This window comes from Syngnathus typhle, linkage group LG1, assembly GCF_033458585.1.
Source record: "Syngnathus typhle isolate RoL2023-S1 ecotype Sweden linkage group LG1, RoL_Styp_1.0, whole genome shotgun sequence".
In the NCBI taxonomy this organism is placed as follows: domain Eukaryota; kingdom Metazoa; phylum Chordata; class Actinopteri; order Syngnathiformes; family Syngnathidae; genus Syngnathus; species Syngnathus typhle.
Genome location: NC_083738.1, coordinates 8587066 through 8606853, shown reverse-complemented (window position 1 = coordinate 8606853; position 19788 = coordinate 8587066). Strand labels below are relative to the sequence as shown.

Here is a 19788-nt window from a genome sequence, read left to right as displayed (position 1 = left end):
AGAGCTGGCCAATGAGATGAGTCCCACGGGAGAGAGAAAGTAGCAATGTCTCTTCTTCTAATTGGCGTTAATTTAAGTAGTGTTGCACAAGTCAGTGGGCCCGAGGGGCATTGTTACAAAGCGCTGTTACTGCATCACTTACGTGGGGAAAAGAAACTGGCTGAAACCAGTACAATGTTCTTTCGGCACACAAACAAACTTTTCATCTGAAGCCCTTGGTCTGCTCACCTGCGGAGGCCTCCTAAGGTCTCATCAGGATCTGAGGCTTGAGTTTTGCGGGCCACAGAAGCAGCGGGATGCCTGAAAGGCGGGGACACGACAGAGCGGGTGGACCGCTGCTGAGATTGTCCACACATGCTGCTCACCTGCAGAAGAGAGGGTGAATGAGAGTGAGATTGCATCCAGCTCCCTCACATAAGCGTATTTATTGTCACTGCATGTAGCAAGGATGCCACCGCGGGGACTGTCAGCGCTCCATCTGCTGAGCTCCTCTGCAAATTGTCATCTGTTTAGGTGTGTTTATTTTGAGAAGAGAAGAAAGTGGGAATTTGCATAACAAACATGTCATTGTATCATCCGCCAGCCATTTGAGTTTGTCATCCTGATACTCCAAAATGTGCGGCAATAAAATAAGGCCCCTCGTTTGCCTCGCTCCCTAAATAAATGCCATTGTGTTTCCACATGGGATGTACGTAACAATAATAAACTCACTCTGTCTCCCAGAGATAATGCACTTGGCACACGTTTTGCAGGTGCTATAAACATGCAAATGGTTGTTAATGTTTAGCTGTTGGTTTGAAGATTTGCTGGTGGTTTAATTTCCCCAGGGGATACTGGCCTGAGCTTAATTTTGCCATCTAGCATTTAACAGCTAATTGTGTCTCGCTCTCCTTAAACTGAAGAGACGGCTGCTGCAGCAGCACATTACTGATGAAGACTGTTGGGTCGGTCGACGGCGGACATCTATATTCTGAATATGGTGGCGCGGACCCTTGGGCTCGTTCACCTGCTGTCATCTACATGCTGGGGCTGAGTCTCCATCATAGACTTTGACCCCATGACATGAGGATGACCTCATGTAAACGGAAAACACACACACACAAAGGGGAATGAGATGCTCTAAAAAAAGCAATCACACAACATGAAGTTTCAGGTTAAAAGAATCAAATTGGACGTAACCCTCCCTCATTGGCAATATATTGAAGACGTGTGCTTCAATTTGTGCTTGATTAATGCAGGGGGTCGGAGGTGCAGACGACCGCACAATGGTCCACCCCAATTCCCGCTGGTCAATCCATAACAACATATGGGTTTTTAGTTCGATATAGTTGTTTTACTTTTCTTTTAAATGTATCCTATGTCTGTTGGCTGACTATAAAATAAAAGACAACACACAGACAAACACAATTGTTCACCTACCGTTCCCTAAAATGGAGAAGTCCCCATGGACTCCACAACATCTGTATTACCTTTACAAAAGACGCACGCACGCACACACACACACACACACACGCACACACACACACGCACGCACACACGCACGCACACACTCACACACACACAGCCTCTGTTCTCCCAATCTCCCTCTCACGTAATTGTCCCCGTTGCACGGTGCCTGCAGCGGTCGCTGCTACTCCCACAGGCCATGATTATTGTGAGTGGAACCATGTTCCTCTTTCGGTTGGCACATTCTTTGAGAAGCCACAGGGGACTCTGTAAGGGACTGATTCAGCACAGACGCTCCGTCGTCCACCCATGGCAATTGTTTTGAGAATCTTCAAGGATGGGGCACATTAGCGGGGTATTAATGTCACGCAGGGATGGACTAACACAAGCTACAGGATAGCAGCTGATAAGGCCTGCCTCGGTGGGAGTGCTTGGAAATACCTGCACGGTTTTATCTTCACTGGGCAGCCTGCTGCACTGATGGAGGTATGGGGGCTGTCCACAACTCATGGAACACACAAACATGCTTTGTAATTTGCATGTGTGCACACTTGCAAGCATGCATATTAGGTCCTCTGGATGTACGTGTCAACATGATGTCAAGCGAAAATAGCATTTGTGTGGCATTTTGACTTCTTATTCTATAGAAGCATTTATCTTTATTTATATCCATCCATCCATTTTCTGTACCGCTTAGTCCCCACGGGGGTCGCGGGAGTGCTGGAGCCTATCCCAGCCGTCAACGGGCAGTAGGCGGGGGACACCCTGAACCGGTTGCCAGCCAATCGCAGGGCACACAGAGACAAATAACCATTCGCACTCACACCTAGGGACAATTTGGAGTCTTCAATCGGCCTACCAAGCATGTTTTTGGAATGTGGGAGGAAACCGGAGTGCCCGGAGAAAACCCACGCAGGGAGGGCCGGAGGTGGAATCGAACCCACACCCTCCTAACTGCGAGGCGGACGTGCTACCCAATTATTTATATCATAAAGGAAATAGCATTTTATTTCAAATCATGATTTAGTTGTTTTGAATGAGAATGACCTCTTTTTTTATTACAGTATTTTCACATGTGACCCTGATCAACCTTGATGAATAGATATTTGACTCATTGAGACATTTATTTAGGAGCTCTATTTGAGTACCCCAAGTCATATAAGAAATGTGCTCAAAAGTCCAATGTCTAGTCTCAGGTCGAATTATTCCGAATTAAGAACTATAATGTACTATCCAGTTATTTTTCGCACTATAAGGCGCACCGGATTATAAGGCGCACCTTCAATGAATGGCTCATTTTAAAACTTTGTGCATATATAAGGCGCAACGGATTATAAGACGTACCTTCAATGAATGGCCCATTTTAAAACTTTGTCCATATATAAGATATGGCCCGCGGGCCGGACTTTGGACACGCCCGCTGTAGTGGCTCAATAGTGGTCCATATATAAGGCGCACCTGATTATAAGGCGCACCGTCGGCTTTTGAGAAAATTGGAGGTTTTTAGGTGCGCCTTATAGTGCGGAAAATACGGTACTGCCCTAATTTCAGTACACCTCCAGTTTATAAACGTTGGCTTCACATCAATGAGACTTAACCCCAAAAAGTTCCAAAGTCATTAATCTGCAGTGAACACTAAAATAGACGAGTCAAGGCTGCGATTTACAGCAGTTTAAAATAGAGAGGTGTTACGTAGCAAGGTTATAAGAGTCCTCCTCTAAGAAAAATTGATTTCACAGTTTCCACTCACAGATTTGCAATTGCTGAACCATTCAAAGTTGACTTCCACTATAGACACCACTTTGAGAACTAATGAAATGGCAAAAGAAGATTTGACTGTTCAATACAAAGTACACACACACTTCAACCTCACAACTTCCCAATAAGGAGGAAATGATGAAGTGATTATCAGCATTGCACATCAATGAATGTGCCTTTTCGTGCAAATCCTGTGTAATTGAGATTCGCAACAGGTATATTTACCCTGGTATAAATGTCAAGTAAATTGGATACATTTGACTGAACTAGCAATCAGCAAGAGAGTCAGGATTAAGTAACTTCCATCCATCCATTTTCTGAACCGCTTATTCCCCACGGGGGTCGTGGGAGTGCTGGAGCCTATCCCAGCCGTCATCGGGCAGTAGGCGGGGGACACCCTGAACCGGTTGCCAGCCAATCGCAGGGCACACAGAGACAAACAACCATCCGCACTCGCACTCACACCTAGGGACAATTTGGAATCTTCAATCGGCCTACCAGGCGTGTTTTGGGGATGTGGGAGGAAACCGGAGTGCCCGGAGAAAACCCACGCGGGCCCGGGGAGAACATGCAAACTCCACACAGGGAGGGCCGGAGGTGGAATCGAACAGTCTCCTAACTGTGAGGCGGACGTGCTACCCAGTGCGACACCGAGCCGCCCGGATTAAGTAACTTGATTCACAAAATCATATGAATGTCTGTGGCAAAGATGGCTGTAGTTTCTTTCCTTCTACTAGAATTATCTCAGGACCTGTTATGTTTTACAAGCTCAGACCATGTTTGTTTTTTATTCTAGAATAATGTTTGGATTTCTATGTTTCCTCAGTGAAATATTTATTAGGACTTGGCTGGATCTGCCTGCACAAGGCCAAGACAATAGGAGAGCAGAGAACAGTGGAACGGGAATAGTTCTAAAAGAATGTCACCGTCACAGTGACAAGACGTGGCATTATAGCGTGCTTGCTCCTCTGTCCGGTGTGAAACAACACGCAACAGACAATCTCCAACAATGCCGGCCAGATCCATCATCTTTGCGTCGCAGCCGACTTCCTGTCTTCATTTGAGCCCAGGCCTGACTGGGTGATGAATGTCTCCCATGCACTCACTCGTCTGTCCTTCATCCTCTTGGGTTCACCCGCCTTCCCCCACCATCCTTCTATTCTGTCCCCGTCTTTGTCGCGCCTTCGCTCCTCTTTCTCCCGAGTAACTGGTAAAAATAGAGCTTCATAAATCATGCATCTTCTCTCACAGCCAAACGAATGAGCGGCAGAAAAAGAGAGAATGAAAGAACGAGTGTAATGTTCAGAGTGAGATGTACAGAGTGAAGTGAATGACATCAAACTCCGGGAGAAGGGTGGCAAGTTGACAGCGGGATAGATTGGAGCTGCAGGGCTCTTGGCTGCCCTCTCTTTTCTCTCGGAACAGGTGGATTCATAGTGGATTTGTGCCAGGAGGAAGAAATGAACATTAACATGCTGGGGGAGAAGGCCGCCAGACTTATGATGGTCACCACCACGCCAGCAGAGTCCATGTTTAAAGTGTTGACAGACGACACGCATCTCTCACTACTGTGCTCAGTCAATCTGTCTATCACAGCGGGTAACAACTCTGAGAGCTTCCCTAGAGGGCAGGTTAAGTGAGAGACTTGAAATCACATGAATCCACCAAACAAGGCACCATGGGAGGACTTTTTTGAAAGTACGAAGCATATTTAAAGAGGAAGATTTATTTTTTTTCTTTGCAAGATAGATGTCAAAGTCAGGCTAAAACTAAATATTAACTACATGTAGCTTGAAATAATGTGTTCAGTATTTGCTATGCTTTAGTCTTACAAATAATTTGACGTGTTTAAACTTGATTTCTTTGAGTTTTAAATGAGTTAAACCTAGACCGGAGCTCTCATTCACAAACTAAAACTTATACACATTTAAGGTTTTATGCAAAACCTTTTTATTCAGCGTTTCAAAGAAACAATCTTCTGGGTCTTAAAAGATCAACTTTGAATGTTGTACTCTTCCAAATTATACATATCTTATCTTTCCTGTAGTCTTTCTTCTGTCGTGAACCCATATTACTGATTTCTGTGTCTATGTATCTGATCTCTAAGGCTCTGCTTAGTCCTCAGTACCTCCAGTGACGACTGGTCAGCTGACGTGAGGCACCGGGCAGTTGCGTAGGTAGTGCGAGACAATTTAAAGATTTAAAAACAAACAGAAGAATCTCAAAACAAACTCTAAAATGTACAGAAGGCCAGAATAGGAGCTATGTTGTCCCTCTTATGAGCACCAGTTTGGAAGCAAGCCAACTGGAAATACTTGAGGGAGGACTGGCTGACTACAAAATAAAGTGTATTACCGTTTTTTTCCGTGTATAGTGCGCCCCCATGTATAGTACGCACCCCTAACAATGGCATGCTGATGCTGGAAAAAAGCTTGTACCCATGTATAATACGCACCCAATTTTTATGAATTTGTTTTAATTTTATTTTTAATTTTTTTTTTTTTTTTTTTTTTTTAAGTCCCAAAGATCGTCACACACGCAGGGAGGCAATGGGTCCCATTTTTAAAGTCTTTGGTATGGTCTTAACTAGGCTGGATGTCATTTTTTTTGTTGGCGTTGATTTCTCCGACTGCCCCTAAACGCACCACCGCGCTTCGTGCGCAGGGGAATGAGGCGGCTCTGTATGGGAGATACGTTGAAGAGGAATAAAAACAACCTTGGAAACCAAAACTTGCCCCTCGTCGTGACTCGGAGCCGCAACAAATGTTTCGGATTTGTGTAGGGTACATTGTGACAGACGGCAAACTAGCAGGTGATCGAGCGAGCGTCTGATACAAGAGCATTGCGGTCGTATGGAGCGTGTTTGAAATGAACAGCAGAGACGAAAGGAACAAGGCAAAGTGTTGTGAAATAAAATATTACCTGTAATACGCATTTTGTTATTTGCTGATTGAAACTGCTAATTAAACTGTGAATTGAAACTAATAGGTGGAGAACTGAACTCTCGCTCTTTATATAGCTGACGTGTCTTGCGCAACCGTTCTGCGCATCTGTAATGGCGGCCTCCGTATGACGTCCGGTCCGCGATGGAGATTAAAAAACAAACAATATTTGACAATAACACACCATCGAGGATTGCACCATCGCATCAAACGATGTGTCGTCAATTATGAATTTTACTAAGTGTGTTGGGCAGGATGGCTGAATGCGATGCGCGATTGACAACAAACAAGAAGAAAGGTGAGTTTTATTTCGGGGGAGATTTGTCATGTCTCGTCCCCAGTTTTGCTATGTGTCTAGGTTGCCATAGTTTCTGTTCGTGTCACCCCGCTCTTCCTGTGTCACCTCAATCGATGTAACGTGTTTTGTATTTAAGTCCTGTCTGCCCCTCGCTCACCGTTGGATCATTGCATGTGTTACTGTCATTCTGTTCCTTCTTTGGTAATGTCACCTTGTCTTTTTGTTCCACGACTTTGTCGGTCAGTCCTGTTGTTGGTTTTGTTGTACCATGACTTTATTTAAAAAAAAAAAAAAATAAAAAAATTAAAAAAAAAAAAAATTAAAATTTTTTTTCTTTGTACCCATGTATAATACGCACCCCAGATTTTAGGACAATAAATTAGTAAAATATTGCGCACTATACACGGAAAAAAACGGTACTGTAATCCAGCCCAGATGTAACGAAGGTATGGATTGCTGTTTCTAAGCAATGTTAAGAAAATAAGAGCCTTTACCTTAGCCAGCTGCCTAAAATGGGAATGAATGATTTAACAACAGCACCAACTTGTCAGTCCAATTTAAAACCACTGTCCAATTTAAAACCAATGTCAGAGACTTTTGGCTTTAGATAAGGCATCAGGGGTCCCAAGCCAGCAGGGAGGGATGTACATGAGCCACTGGGACCATAAATTCTGTTTTCTTTTCATTAGAATTCAAGAAATTCAGTGCCATCAGAAACCCTTATGTCCTTCAGACAGGACAAAAATGTCATTGATGAGAAAGCATCCTTTTTATTCAGTAATGAATGTCATCCGCATCTAAGTGGAAAAGAAATACCACGTTTTCCATTGGCAGCAAATACACTGAAAATAGAAGGGGCCCCATAATTGAGCCCTGCAGAACACCATACAACAGTGGGGCATGGAGCAACCATGGATAACACAAATTCTGTCAGCCAAAGATGATCATCATCACTTTAGTACACTACTACCAATGCCCACTTGAGCCAACAGAATAGTGTGGGTCCACCATATCGAAGGCTGCAATCAGTCTCCAGTGTCATCTGTCATTAAAAACTCATAACACGACTAACACTGGGTTATGCGTGAGCTTAAAGTGTTTTGTTATGTCCATCCAGGAAAGCTTCCAACTGTATGTGCATCACTTTTTCCAGACCTTTTTAAATAAAAGGCAGATTGAAAATGGGTCTCACTATTACAATACTCGATGACATTTTGAAGAACTCTGTAGCAAGTATTAGACATCACAGACAGTTTGGATTCTGAAGGCCATTTTCTGCTGTACCAAATTGCCTTGACACGGCTGTACATGGCTTTATTGCCTCATCCTCAATTTGAAGTTGAAAGGTGAAACTTTTTTGAGGTAAAATTATTAAGCGTTGCTATTTCTCCGGTGACATTTTGGAGACAAAACTAGCAGTATGAGAAACAATGCTGCTGACCTTCAACTGACATCCCTGAGCAAGGTGTGTCTCAGCAAGATTACACTGGAACACTAACCCACTCAGGCACATGCACGACCTTGTCACAAAAAGGAGCAACATACTGACATAGCAGCCATAATCCTATATAGTGGAACCGGTCTGAGCCATGAACACAAATTAAAGTCATCCGTGGTGACTGGAACTGCAATGGTATTTAATTTTAAATGGCGATCCTGCACAGAGAGAGTGAAAGAACATCAGCGATTTGAGGATGCGAAGCAAGTGAGGTCAACCTGTGAATTAATAAGTGATGGCTTGTGAGTAGAAACCCAGTCACTGTGGGGATTCCGGGTGTGAGAGTGAAAGGTTCACCAGATATACAAGAGCAAACACACATCAGGCTCTGTCGCTCTGGCAGAAAAATGCCTCCATTTTTTATGAGCACTTCTCCCTGACTTCACTCGTGGTCCTCGAACAAACCTGACGCTTTCATTGCAGCAGTAACCGCAAATAATGGGTCACTGCTATTGGGACGGCTTTTACTGCTGGAAAAAAAAAGGAAATGCTTGTTAAAACAATGTTCTCTGACACTTTTATACATTCGCTTTATGGCTCGGAAACGTTGCTTTTAAAACTGCTAATATACTCTCACCTACACACTTTCTATAGAGAGCTGAAAGTTCTTTTTCGGAATGCACCTCTACGAATAATAATGCTCACTTTCTTAACATTTATCACAGAAAAAAAAAATACACCACTAGAATCGTTTTTAATGCTGTCTTGTTATGGATGTCCGTGGTTGAGGAACCAAGCGTGGGGCAACTGGAAAGCAAGGCAGGAGTCCTCTCAAAAAAGGGAATTTAAGATTAATAGAACAAAAAGGCAGACATGGCTCGGGATGATTCAAAATTGCTAAATGAACACAAGTCCAAAGATTCAAAGTAACAAACGCATAAGACCACACATCATTTGACTTAATGACTAACTGGAACTGAGAGAGTAAATATAACGAACCAAAAAACCCTAACCCAAAAACAAAAACAAATAATGATGAATGAAGAGGACTGTGTATAAAAAAAAAAAGTGTGTATTTCTGTTTAGAAGGTGGTATTTTTTCCATGCTCATCATTTCGGGGAGAGGCGAGCCACATCATGAACTGGTCGCCAGTCAATTGCAGGGCACATATTAAGTATTCATTAAGTCTTTATGGAGTATTCAATTATTAACATAACATGCATTTGAAAAAGCATGCAATCATAGGAAGAAAATTGAAACCTCCACACAGAAAGGATTGAGCCAAGAATTGAACACAGAACCAATCGACAAGATGAGCCATTGAGACTCACAGTAAAATGATTGTTTCCCTCATAAAATCTGGAGATGTTAATTCCAATTTATGGTATTTTGTTGTCTCTTTTCTGTGCGTGCGTGTCTGCATGCATGTGTGACTCACCACACTGCTGAGACGGCTGCGTGCATTTACTGCGTGTTTGAGAGCCAGTTTAATGATAGCCGGAAGTCTGAGGACAACCGCCTCCATGTCCTGCTCGCCGCTCATGGCCGCTGCCAGCTTCCCCAATCCGTCCACGTAGGTCTTCCAGTGAGGTTGCACCTCGGCTGCTCCCGCCAGGCAGCTGTGCATCACCGCTTGGCAAAAGCCTCTGCAGACTGGCGGCCCAATCATGCCTTGACAGTGTGGACAGTACCACAGTCTCATCAAGGCTCGGCTACAGTCCCGACCGGGTCTCAGGTGGTCAGTGGTATTGACAACCTCGATGCCCAGGTTCAACGCCTGAAGAAAGACTCGTGTTGCAAGGAGGGAGCGGGACAAACGAGTCATCATCATTTTGGGATAAGGGCCAAAGGCTCCCGAGTCCTTCCAGGCCTCTCTGACACACTCCTCGGACAAAGACCCGCTGCCGCCGAGCAAGCGGCGGTATGTCATGTGAAAAAGGCGGCCGTAGAGCACTGCCACCATGTGATCCACTGTGGAGTCTGAGCCCAGGATGTAGAGAGACATGTCCAGGAAGAGCTGCCCGACCGAGCTCTGGGCTCCACCTCCGAGAGCAGGGAACTCCGACTTGAGCATAGCCAGTGTAGCGTTTCGACCATGACGCAGCACCAAGTCAAAAGCCTCTGCAAGACAAGCAAACAGCAACAAGGGGTTATTACTGTAGTAAATAGAGGCTGCTACGGTTTGTGTAACCTGGGATTAAATTAAAGTAAGTACACTTGTGCAGGAGCTGCTATCGACCACAGCTCACGCCCAGGCACTCACACGCAAACTCACAATGGCTTAAGCTAACCCGCAAAACTCTTATTCATTCATTCATACATACATTCATTCATTCATTCATTCATTCATACATACATTCATTCATTCATTCATTCATTCATTCATTCATTCATTCATTCATTCATTCATTCTTTAATGGTCTGTCTGGATCCCAGATTTTTACCAGTTCCAGATGGACCATCCACATGATTCTTATTTTTGTACGCGTGGCCCAAATAGTCCATCACAGGTATAACAAATATATGTAAGCTTTTTTGTTTTGTGTACTTTCTTTATCAGAGGTCTAACATTCTTTATTTACAAAATCAAATTCAATCGAATAACTGGACACAAAACGCAAAAAGGAACTCACAGTGACTATATGAGTGTATTCCTATGATACTGTACACGAGCGGTCGGTCATAGAGAGTGCACAAGGAGCAAGGCAAGTGACGAAGGAAAATAATCATTGGTATTTTGAGGCTCAAAGAGTCAATGTCTTATCTCCAAGCTGCAACAGGAGATGAAGGTTCTCTCAATGCAGCCAGCAGCCATGGTATTAAAGGACAATAACAGCAGGGATTTAGAGCACTATTACTAAACTTTGCGGGGGAGCTGCGAGTCAGTGCAATGAAGCTTTTACCTGTGGAGAGGCAAGTGATGCTGAAGTTATACCCCCACGGGTCCACTACACCTCCATTTTGAATGATAACTCCAGCTTCTTGGTGCAGGGAATTGCTAGTGGTTTCTTTGCTTGATCAGTGTGCCATTTCATCTGCTATTTTTAATGTCTGATTTCACGGGAGATATAGTTGATTGGAAGCTTTTATTCTTGTCTTTATTTTGCATCAAGTGATGCTCTAAAAAGTCCTCTGAGACAGTTGCACAGCAAAATGCTCTGACAATCTTTCTCACTAGTGCAAAGCAAAATGGGCTTTACTGTGAACTTCTTTTTTTTTGACCTAATAAGGATATGCGACATCACACAACTATGCATACCTGCTTTGCTGTGAGTAAGAGTTATAAATTAGCCCCCTGTATAAGATCTTTGAGAAGGGAATCCGTGGGCATGTAAATTCACCCAGTAATCCATTGACACAGTGAAAGTCACTACCAGTGTAGTCACAGTACGTATATACCATGTATTTCAATGAATGAACGTAACAATATGAATAAAGTCTTAAAAGGCATTTCATTTTTTAGAACAGTTGTAATAAGAGGTCTTCATCAAGCCATGGTGAGCACAGACTTCCGATTAACTGTCTGAGATTTGAAAACCTTCAAATGAAAAGACATTTCATCTCTATTCAATCGATAGGTCACAAGGTGTTTTTCTCTTGAGCTTTTAAAGGAGAGATATTGGGCTTCGTCTTAACAACGGCTCTCTGACATGCTGCACGCTGCACAGCCATTTTGGATCACCATGATTGTACGGCTACCATGACTTCCCTTAGTAAAAAAATAATAATAATAAAAACAAATAAAATAAAGAGTTGACCCTGCCCTCAAACATTTTAATGTAACCTAAAATCCCCCAAAATTGTGACTAGAATCATATGATTAACAAGTTCAATCTAAAAAAAATTTTAAGTGCATTAAGGGAAATCTGATCTTTTTGCTCATCATAAACAGATTTCTTTGGAAATTGTATATGGTTTAATTGCCAACAGAATTCTTTCTGCATGTTCTTGGGAAAATAAAAACATTTACACCATTGTCATTATCTCAGTTTAGATCACGATACACACGGCTCTGTGCATGGGGGACAGGTGCAGGGTTTAGCTGCTGCTTGTCCAGACTCAGCTGGAACAGGCTCCAACTCATCCATGACACAGATGGGGATAAGCAGTGTAGAAAAGGGATGGATAATCAAATATATATTTGGTTTGTGCTAGCCTGGTGTTTGTTGTCTTTGTTTGAGACAGGCTGCCTTGAAGACACACAAACACACACACCGTAAATAATAACTGCCTTTCATCGTTTTCTATCAAAGAGACTCTGTGCATTGTTCACACTTAAAATGGGCTTTCTCTAGGGTAGCTATGGTGTGATATGAGAGTTGCGTCGATTTTTACTGATGACTTGAAGTAAATGAAGACTGAAGTATGGTAATTCAGTGGTTATTGTGATAACACAATGCTTCAGGAGAAAGGGAGGCAAACATGGCGCTATCACCTTTGTATTTAACAAAATGGTTTGATTAAAGAGTTTTAAGAATAGTGAGCTTACATATTTAGACTGCAACTACACCAGAGAGATACAATACCTTCCCCGGTGATCACTTGGAAGACAAGATAAAGAGGATGAGAGAAACTTGAACGATAAATGTGGTGCTGAGCTGTGCATCCACCTCAAGTGTATTAGCTTCTTCTATCCTTTGTTTCTTCTTATGGTCTTCTAATACTACTGCTACCTATGATAGCTCATTCAGCACAAAGAGAAGAGGCACTTTGTAAAGTCCTGGAGAAAGACTAGAGGGTTTGTGCTAAATGCAATTCAATGTAAGCAGCCAGGGTCATGGTAAAAAACACCGCAAGCCCATTTCCTGCGTTTGCTGCTGTTTTTTTTCCCCCCTTCTCATCTGTGAAAGCCTTTGTGGGATCAGGTGTCCTCTAATGGAGGGAGAGGGCCTGTATGTCAGAGACCTGTGACACTCTGGATGCGACTGTCGGGGGGTTGAGAACACACATTAGCAAAGCAGTAGCCACAGATGGATAGCTACAGGGACACAATTAGAATTAGCTGTAACATTTGTCAGTGTCACAGATGGAGGCAAGCTGGCTGGCCGATTGTCCTCTGAGACTGAGAGCTTTGCACAGACATGAGAAAAAACAAAAAGAATGAAATATCTCTTCCTCATTAGCCTCAGCCCTCCAAATTCCAAGGTATTCAAATAAACATCAAGGTTTTTAAAACTGTAGCCAAATGCTGGCAAAAAGGTTCAGTGAGAGGACAAGCAACTGGGGTGGAGAACTCAAGCAAGGACATGCGAGAAAGACTGCCGTTTTAATCTTACAATTTGCTTTGCATTCCTGTCCTTTCAATTTCACAAAATTTCCTTTAAGCATGAAAATACAGATCACACTCAAAGCTCTGCAGAGGGCACTGCCACCAGTGTTATATTTCAATCTTGTTAGCATCTCACGAGACAGATCTTCTTTCCAAGTTGGTCATGTCATTATCCAAAAGCCACCTCAAAGCTGTGCACATTAAGATGATCAAATGCAGAGACACCCCTTCATTTTGTCATCAAAAAGATGAAAGTGACACGAAACAGGCTTTGCATATAATCTATGAACGTCCTGTCATTGAACGTCTTCGATGTTCATGGAGCCATCACATTGCTTGTCAAATAAATCAGCAGCGGGGCTCGTAGCAGTCAAGAGTGGCTGACCACTGTCTGTGGTTGTCGGTAACGGCAGACTCGCTCTGAACTGTGTCTCATCAATCTTCTCGCCATCCTCCGATGATCCGGGTGTGAGGAAAACATCAATAAATAACCACAACAATGAGACTAATCCATTGGGCTGATGGAGTGTCACCTCTAGACGCCATAGAGACAGATGTACAAGTTGCAACCACCTGCTTCTGGTAATAAAATATTGCATCTGGACTAGCTGTCATATTAAAAAGATGCCCCCCCCCTACCAATTCCACCAAAGGAGGGTAATTATGGCTATGATAGTGGAAGAGAGAGAAAAATTAGATGACCACCAAGGAAGTGGAAATGGAAATTGTTAAAACATAGGTAAAAATGTGAAGGAATTGGCCATCCCAAATACAGGCAGTAGACTCCCACCACAAATTTGTCAAAAATTTCCAACAGCCTTCATTAAAATTGAGGACAAAAACTCAATTGTATTTTTTATATTTTACTGTATCCAGCAGTTAAATTTTAGGATGTGTAATTATTAAAATATTCATCAGTGCATAATATATAATAGAGGTTTTATATTCCAGAACCTTCCGTTATTTCCTACAGGGGCATTGGGTTTTTATGGTCTGTAAAGCAACGGTGATTTTTGCAAAGGATAAAGTGCTTGAGTTGACAAAAAGTTCTTGAAAAACTACAGCCAATTTAAATTTATGAGTTGGATGAATGAATATATTCTCAGCTCAAATGCCAATTAGAATCCACCCGTCCATCTATTTTCTATAATCCCAAAACATACCATGACGACACACACACACACACACGTACGCACGCATTTCCCAGCTGACTTGAAGAAATGGTGTCTATAAGTGTCTCTAAAAAAGACATTTGCGGTTGATTGATTAAGCAATAATCTGTTTCTCTAGACAATTTTTTCTTAGGTGGGCCTGAACAACTTGTTCCAGGTAATCTGAGATCTGATCACCTGACAAGCTTCTCCAATGGGATGGGCCCGGGTGCCCACGGCTTTACGAGGTGGCGGGTGGGGGGAGTAAAGCAGAGTCGGGTGAGCTGATTCCAGGAACCACACAGACAGGATGTTGCTAACGCCCAGATAGCATCACCAGTAGACCGTGAGGGCCAATGGACAGCGGGGTGGAAATGAGATTTGTATTAGGTTACTCCATCTGTCCTTCACGGCATACGTAGACCAATAAACGTCGGCACAAAAAATTCCCACAGAGCACAACGGTAGCCAGGTGGCGACAGTGTGGGGCAACATTTGGCACACCGTAATGTGAGAGCTAGCTATGACTCATGTCTAAGGATGAGAGACAATCATGCACCTGATCATTCATGAAAAAGTGGGAAAAGTTTCCCTGAAACCAGACCAAATGCAGTGGAACCGCAAAGCTACAATCTAACTTTCACGTTCCACTGTACTTTGTAGTTGTCTTACCGCATTCATTCTCTGGGCCATTTACATTTAGTCTGCTCTAAAAGGCAACCGAGAAAATATACTACAAATGTAAATCGATGATTGGTTTGAGAAGCCCATTTCCCATGATGATCCGCATCTCTTCCAAGTTGGAACCGGAGAATACAGAAACCGATAGTGCTGATTCCAAATATACCGGTCTGCTAACTCGCTTTCAATATTTCTAACTTTCACTATTGACTCCATCGGTCTGTGGCGCTGCGGTGCTTGTCGAGGTCAAAAGGGCCGAGCAGCAGGCTCTGACAGAGGACAGGCTACTGCAGTGCAAAGGACACAGCGGGGTGGAGAGGACGCAAGGGCAAAAGCAAAGCCAGCAAAGGGCCAGAGGGGAGAAGGACTGTTTTAGTATGATCTTGCCAAAAAAAGAAACCTTGAGGAAGTCTTTGAAGCTGCATTCAAAGGCAGCAAGAGTCAAGCAGTGCCAAAGCTGCAAGACACACAAGGCACTTCTTGGCAAACCACATTGACAGTGTCATTGATAGACACAACTTCCGTCTCAGGACCCCTACCAATCTAGAAATGGATCCTTATGTTAATCCAATAATCAGTGGTAGGAAGTATCAAGGCCTGTACATTCGGTTTTTAGGGATCTGAACTTGAATACACGATATTTTCCTTTTACTCCCTACATTTGAAAAGAGATATCTGAAGTTTGTACTCCTTACGGGTCCGTTACTTTTTTCAACCTCCAAGTGCATTGATTGATTAGGATTTCAGGATCACTTTATGTTGTTGTTTTGTAATGGGGTTGTAAAAGTTAATTATTTTTTATGCACCAATTCAAGAGTCAGTTACTTTTATATGTTATGCAGTTCCAGGGCTGCATTTTAAAGGTGGTGGATTAAAAAGACTTATGTAGCCCATCCCCAGGGAAGGCAATTCAAGATTACATGCAATGAACAAGCAAGACCAAGTGGTCCACTTCAAATCAAGTAGCCACACTGTGTTTTTCCTATATGCATCTGAGAGGAGGTCCTGTGGCGTTGGATGAAGAAGCTCCCACACATGCACCCACTCACATGCGCAAGACCACATTAGCAAACAAATTTATTTTTTAGATCATAAACATGCACTGACATTTCATCAAGCGCTTGAGTGTTATTTCTGTTTTGACGCAAAGTGTGGAGGACATAAATGAGAAATCGTCCAAGTTAGAAACAAGGGCAACAAGATGACATGTTATTGAAGTTCTTCAAACAGATGGGTGCACAGTGTGAAAGACACTGAGCGAGAGGAACAAGGAGTGTGAACGATGAGGAGATCCAGCAAGAGTGTCACTGAGATAGCAGCTGCCTTTGTTATATACACCAAGGAGGTGATGTTCTCATCATTCTCTTCTCCTGTCAGTAGGATGTCACATAAACTACTGGTGAGATACACTCAAATGACACATTTTCTGTGCTAACTTAGGAAATGTTTCTTTCTCCTAATCATTAAACATACTTCCACATCTTAAAAGACTCAAGGGAAGAGAAAGAGCAGCAGACAAGTAATCAATCTCGATTAACCCACTCTAGCATCAGTGGGCAAGTGAGGGACTTTACTTACCGTATTTTCCGGACTATAAGGCCCACCTTCAATGAATGGCCCATTTTAAAACTTTGTCCTTATATAAGGCGCACCAGACTATAAGGCGCACCCTTAATGCATCATGTCAGATTTTTAATCCAAATCAAATCATTCTCCATTTTATCTTTTTTAGTTCAACTTCAGACGCAACAAATTACTTTATGATCACAAAATAATGATCCATAGTCTTTTTGATTCATGATTCATAGTCTTCAGCGGGCCACTTATGATTGATTTCATGACACAATGCTTCGGGCCAGTTTAAATTTAGGAATTTGGTCCATATATAAGGCGCACCGGACTATAACGCGCACTGTCGGCTTTTAGGTGCGCCTTATAGTCCGGGAAATACGGTAACTGATTCTATCCAAATGAGAATAAAAATCAGCGATTACCTGACAACCAAACTGTTGATGAATTATCAACAATGCACTCATTAGCTTGTCTCTAATGCCTTGTGGTGTTTATTATTATGTGTATGCTTATAATCAAAATCAAGAGAAAATTGAATGTGAGCAAGTTCTACATACTTTGCCCCTTAATGAATACTACAAGCTGAATTGAATAAAAAAGAATAGGAGACTTTCTTGCTCTTTTAATGATTAATAGAAAGCCACTAGAGCTCCTCTGGCCTCATACATTCTCAGTACAAGTACATGTCATCAGATTAAATTAGTCGGCACTCGTATTAGTCCAAGTCTACACGCTCATACATGACGTCATGGAAAAAAAAAATCTAATTGTCTTTTTGCTTGTAGAATTGGTGTGAGAATACATAATAGAGCTGGTTCCTCCCTAATGGGATTTGTACTAATGATAAGTGTACGACCGCAATTCGCAGGAAGTCCATTCATTAACTTTTTTTAACTGGCACTAGGGAGAAGTTTTTAGATTAAACTTAGAAATCTTAGAAATTTCACTCTGGAAGCGCCACTCTCATGTCATATAACACAGTTGTACTTTACCTGCTCCAAAAAGAAAAAGCGACAGCTGTCTGAAGTAGTGTGAAATGGAAACAGGTCAAGCAGACACGCCAGCTCCAACACTTCACAAGACAAAGAACACAGCACTGAGCTGTTGTTTAAAGTGTAAATTGAAATGTTGATGAGAACAAAGCGTGCTTGGAACCCAAGAAGAGAAAGCAGCAAAGTAGCAGTATAAATGGCTCAATTTAAAATTAATTTGCTCATGGTCCTCATCTGAAGAGAAAATCCAACATTCCAAACATCCCAAATCAAGATGACACTCCTTTTTATATTAGTTGTAATTAGTTGTATTAGTTGTCACTTTTTGTTTTGTCTTTTGTGTACCACAACTGGTGGAGCAAGCAAATTTAAGTGAGCAGTGAGTATATTTGACCAAAAAAACATGCTCAGTTGCACTTCAAAATAACTCTCTTGTGTAACAATCAATTTGAAGCTAAGCTCTCTGTGATCCTGTCATTAAACGTGCTAATAGCATTAAAGCACAGCAAGCGCAGCAATGAGACGCCCATTTCTAAAATTCACCTGCTGCAAACATTACAGCATATTAGTCTCTGACTGACATTTAAAGCCAGAATAAAAGAATTAAAGAGGAGCAGAAGGCTGGTGGAAGCCTCCCACACAGACAGTTGAGAGGCAATAAACTACAATGTGCAGTGCAATGAGAGCTTCGCTTAGCGCAGTCTCTCTGCTTTCGGTCTGCAGACGTTTGAGTATGCAAGTGGCCCCAGATCTGTCGTTCTGTAGCCCTTAACAGGGCATCTATTCGTTTTCAACCGCTTATCCTGGTCAGGGTCTCGTGTGGGCTGGAGCCTATCACGACTGACTTTGGGTGACAGGCAGACTCCACCCTGGTCTGCACAAATTGAGAATGTGGCATTGATTTGGCATCAAAGCCAGGTACATGATTAAAAGTCACCAACGTGGACGTGACTAGGAAGCTTGTTTAAATCTCAGTCAAAATGTACACCATACAAGGCAAAAGGAATTTGTGATTCCTCCCGGCCAATCCATTAAGAATGGTAATGAAAACAATCAACATATAAATATACCGTCATTTCCGGAATATAGGCCTCGACTCTTTACACAAGCTTTGAACCCTACAATTTATAGTCCGGTGCGGCTTATCTACTACTCTATTTCATATTTTTTATGATATTGTAAGAAGATTTGTTTTGGTATTACAGGTAAGAGAAATGAGGACATTTTATTTTATAAACTTGTAGCTTAAAGTCCCGTGCAACTTACATATATGTATATATGAAAAGAAAAAAGATTTTTAACTGGTGCGCCTTATATTCAGGTGTGTCTTATAGTCCAGAAATTATGGTAATTAAATATAATTAAAGAAATGTGTGCAATCATGAGTTTAGGTGTTATAAAAAAATATGTGAAAAATATTCTTTTGTTTAATTGTTGCAGGAATGAAATTAGCACAAAACTGACTATTTGATTTATTAACTTTTTTTCTTCAAATCAACTGTGGGTTAGGACTGAAAATTGATTAATTTTCAACTGAGTAGACTGTTTTCAAACCCTTATATTCAAGTAATTTGTAGGGTGCCCACTTCCATACTGTCAAAATGCTCAATTAATGAAGTGATTTGTGTAATTTCCACTGATTTCACTCTTAATGAACTAGCTCACGGGGAAGCTGCCGTCGTACGGCAAATCCAAACATGTCATCATATTGAAAGAAGCTGGCCTAATTTGCACCAAAATCAGCAAAACAGAAGAGTACAGATCTGAGTGTTGTACTAAAATGCCTGAAAATGCATTTGGCTTGAGTACCGTGACTGTAGCAACAAACATCAAAGCGTGTTTTTAAACCTCTTTAGAGGGTGGCTCAACACATTGCATTTGATGAAGATTGTCATTACAGCAGGCAACATAGTCTGTCGTTTGGGAATAATGAATTCATTTGGGGGGGGGGGGGGTTGCTGTGCAATTTAGTGTGACAGAGAGGATCAGGATTAGCAGACAATAGTAGCGCAAAAATAGCAATGAGGGAATTGGAAACATTTTACTGGATTTTATGAATGACGATTGTACTTGTAGGTTTTAGACAAGGCAAGATTTTAACCCCAGTCACTGACAAGCTGCTCATACATGAGCCAGCACAAAAGTGTTGTTTTATTTGAATTTATTGTGCTCATTTTCCAACTCTTCAAGGGGAATTTACTATAGATGATACATACAAAGAAGTAAACCACCCACACCAA

General features: G+C 42.1%; 1 protein-coding gene across 1 annotated transcript in view; it reads right to left on the bottom strand.

Annotated features, from left to right (window-relative positions):
* gpc3 (glypican 3) overlaps nt 1–19788 on the bottom strand; it is a 110338-nt gene that overhangs the window by 39623 nt on the left and 50927 nt on the right. The window contains exons 3-4 of the mRNA XM_061287653.1: nt 9322–10004; nt 229–365 (exon numbers count right to left, since the gene is read on the bottom strand). Of these exons, the coding sequence (XP_061143637.1) occupies nt 229–365; nt 9322–10004 (820 nt within the window). The remainder of the gene's footprint in view (nt 1–228; nt 366–9321; nt 10005–19788) is intronic.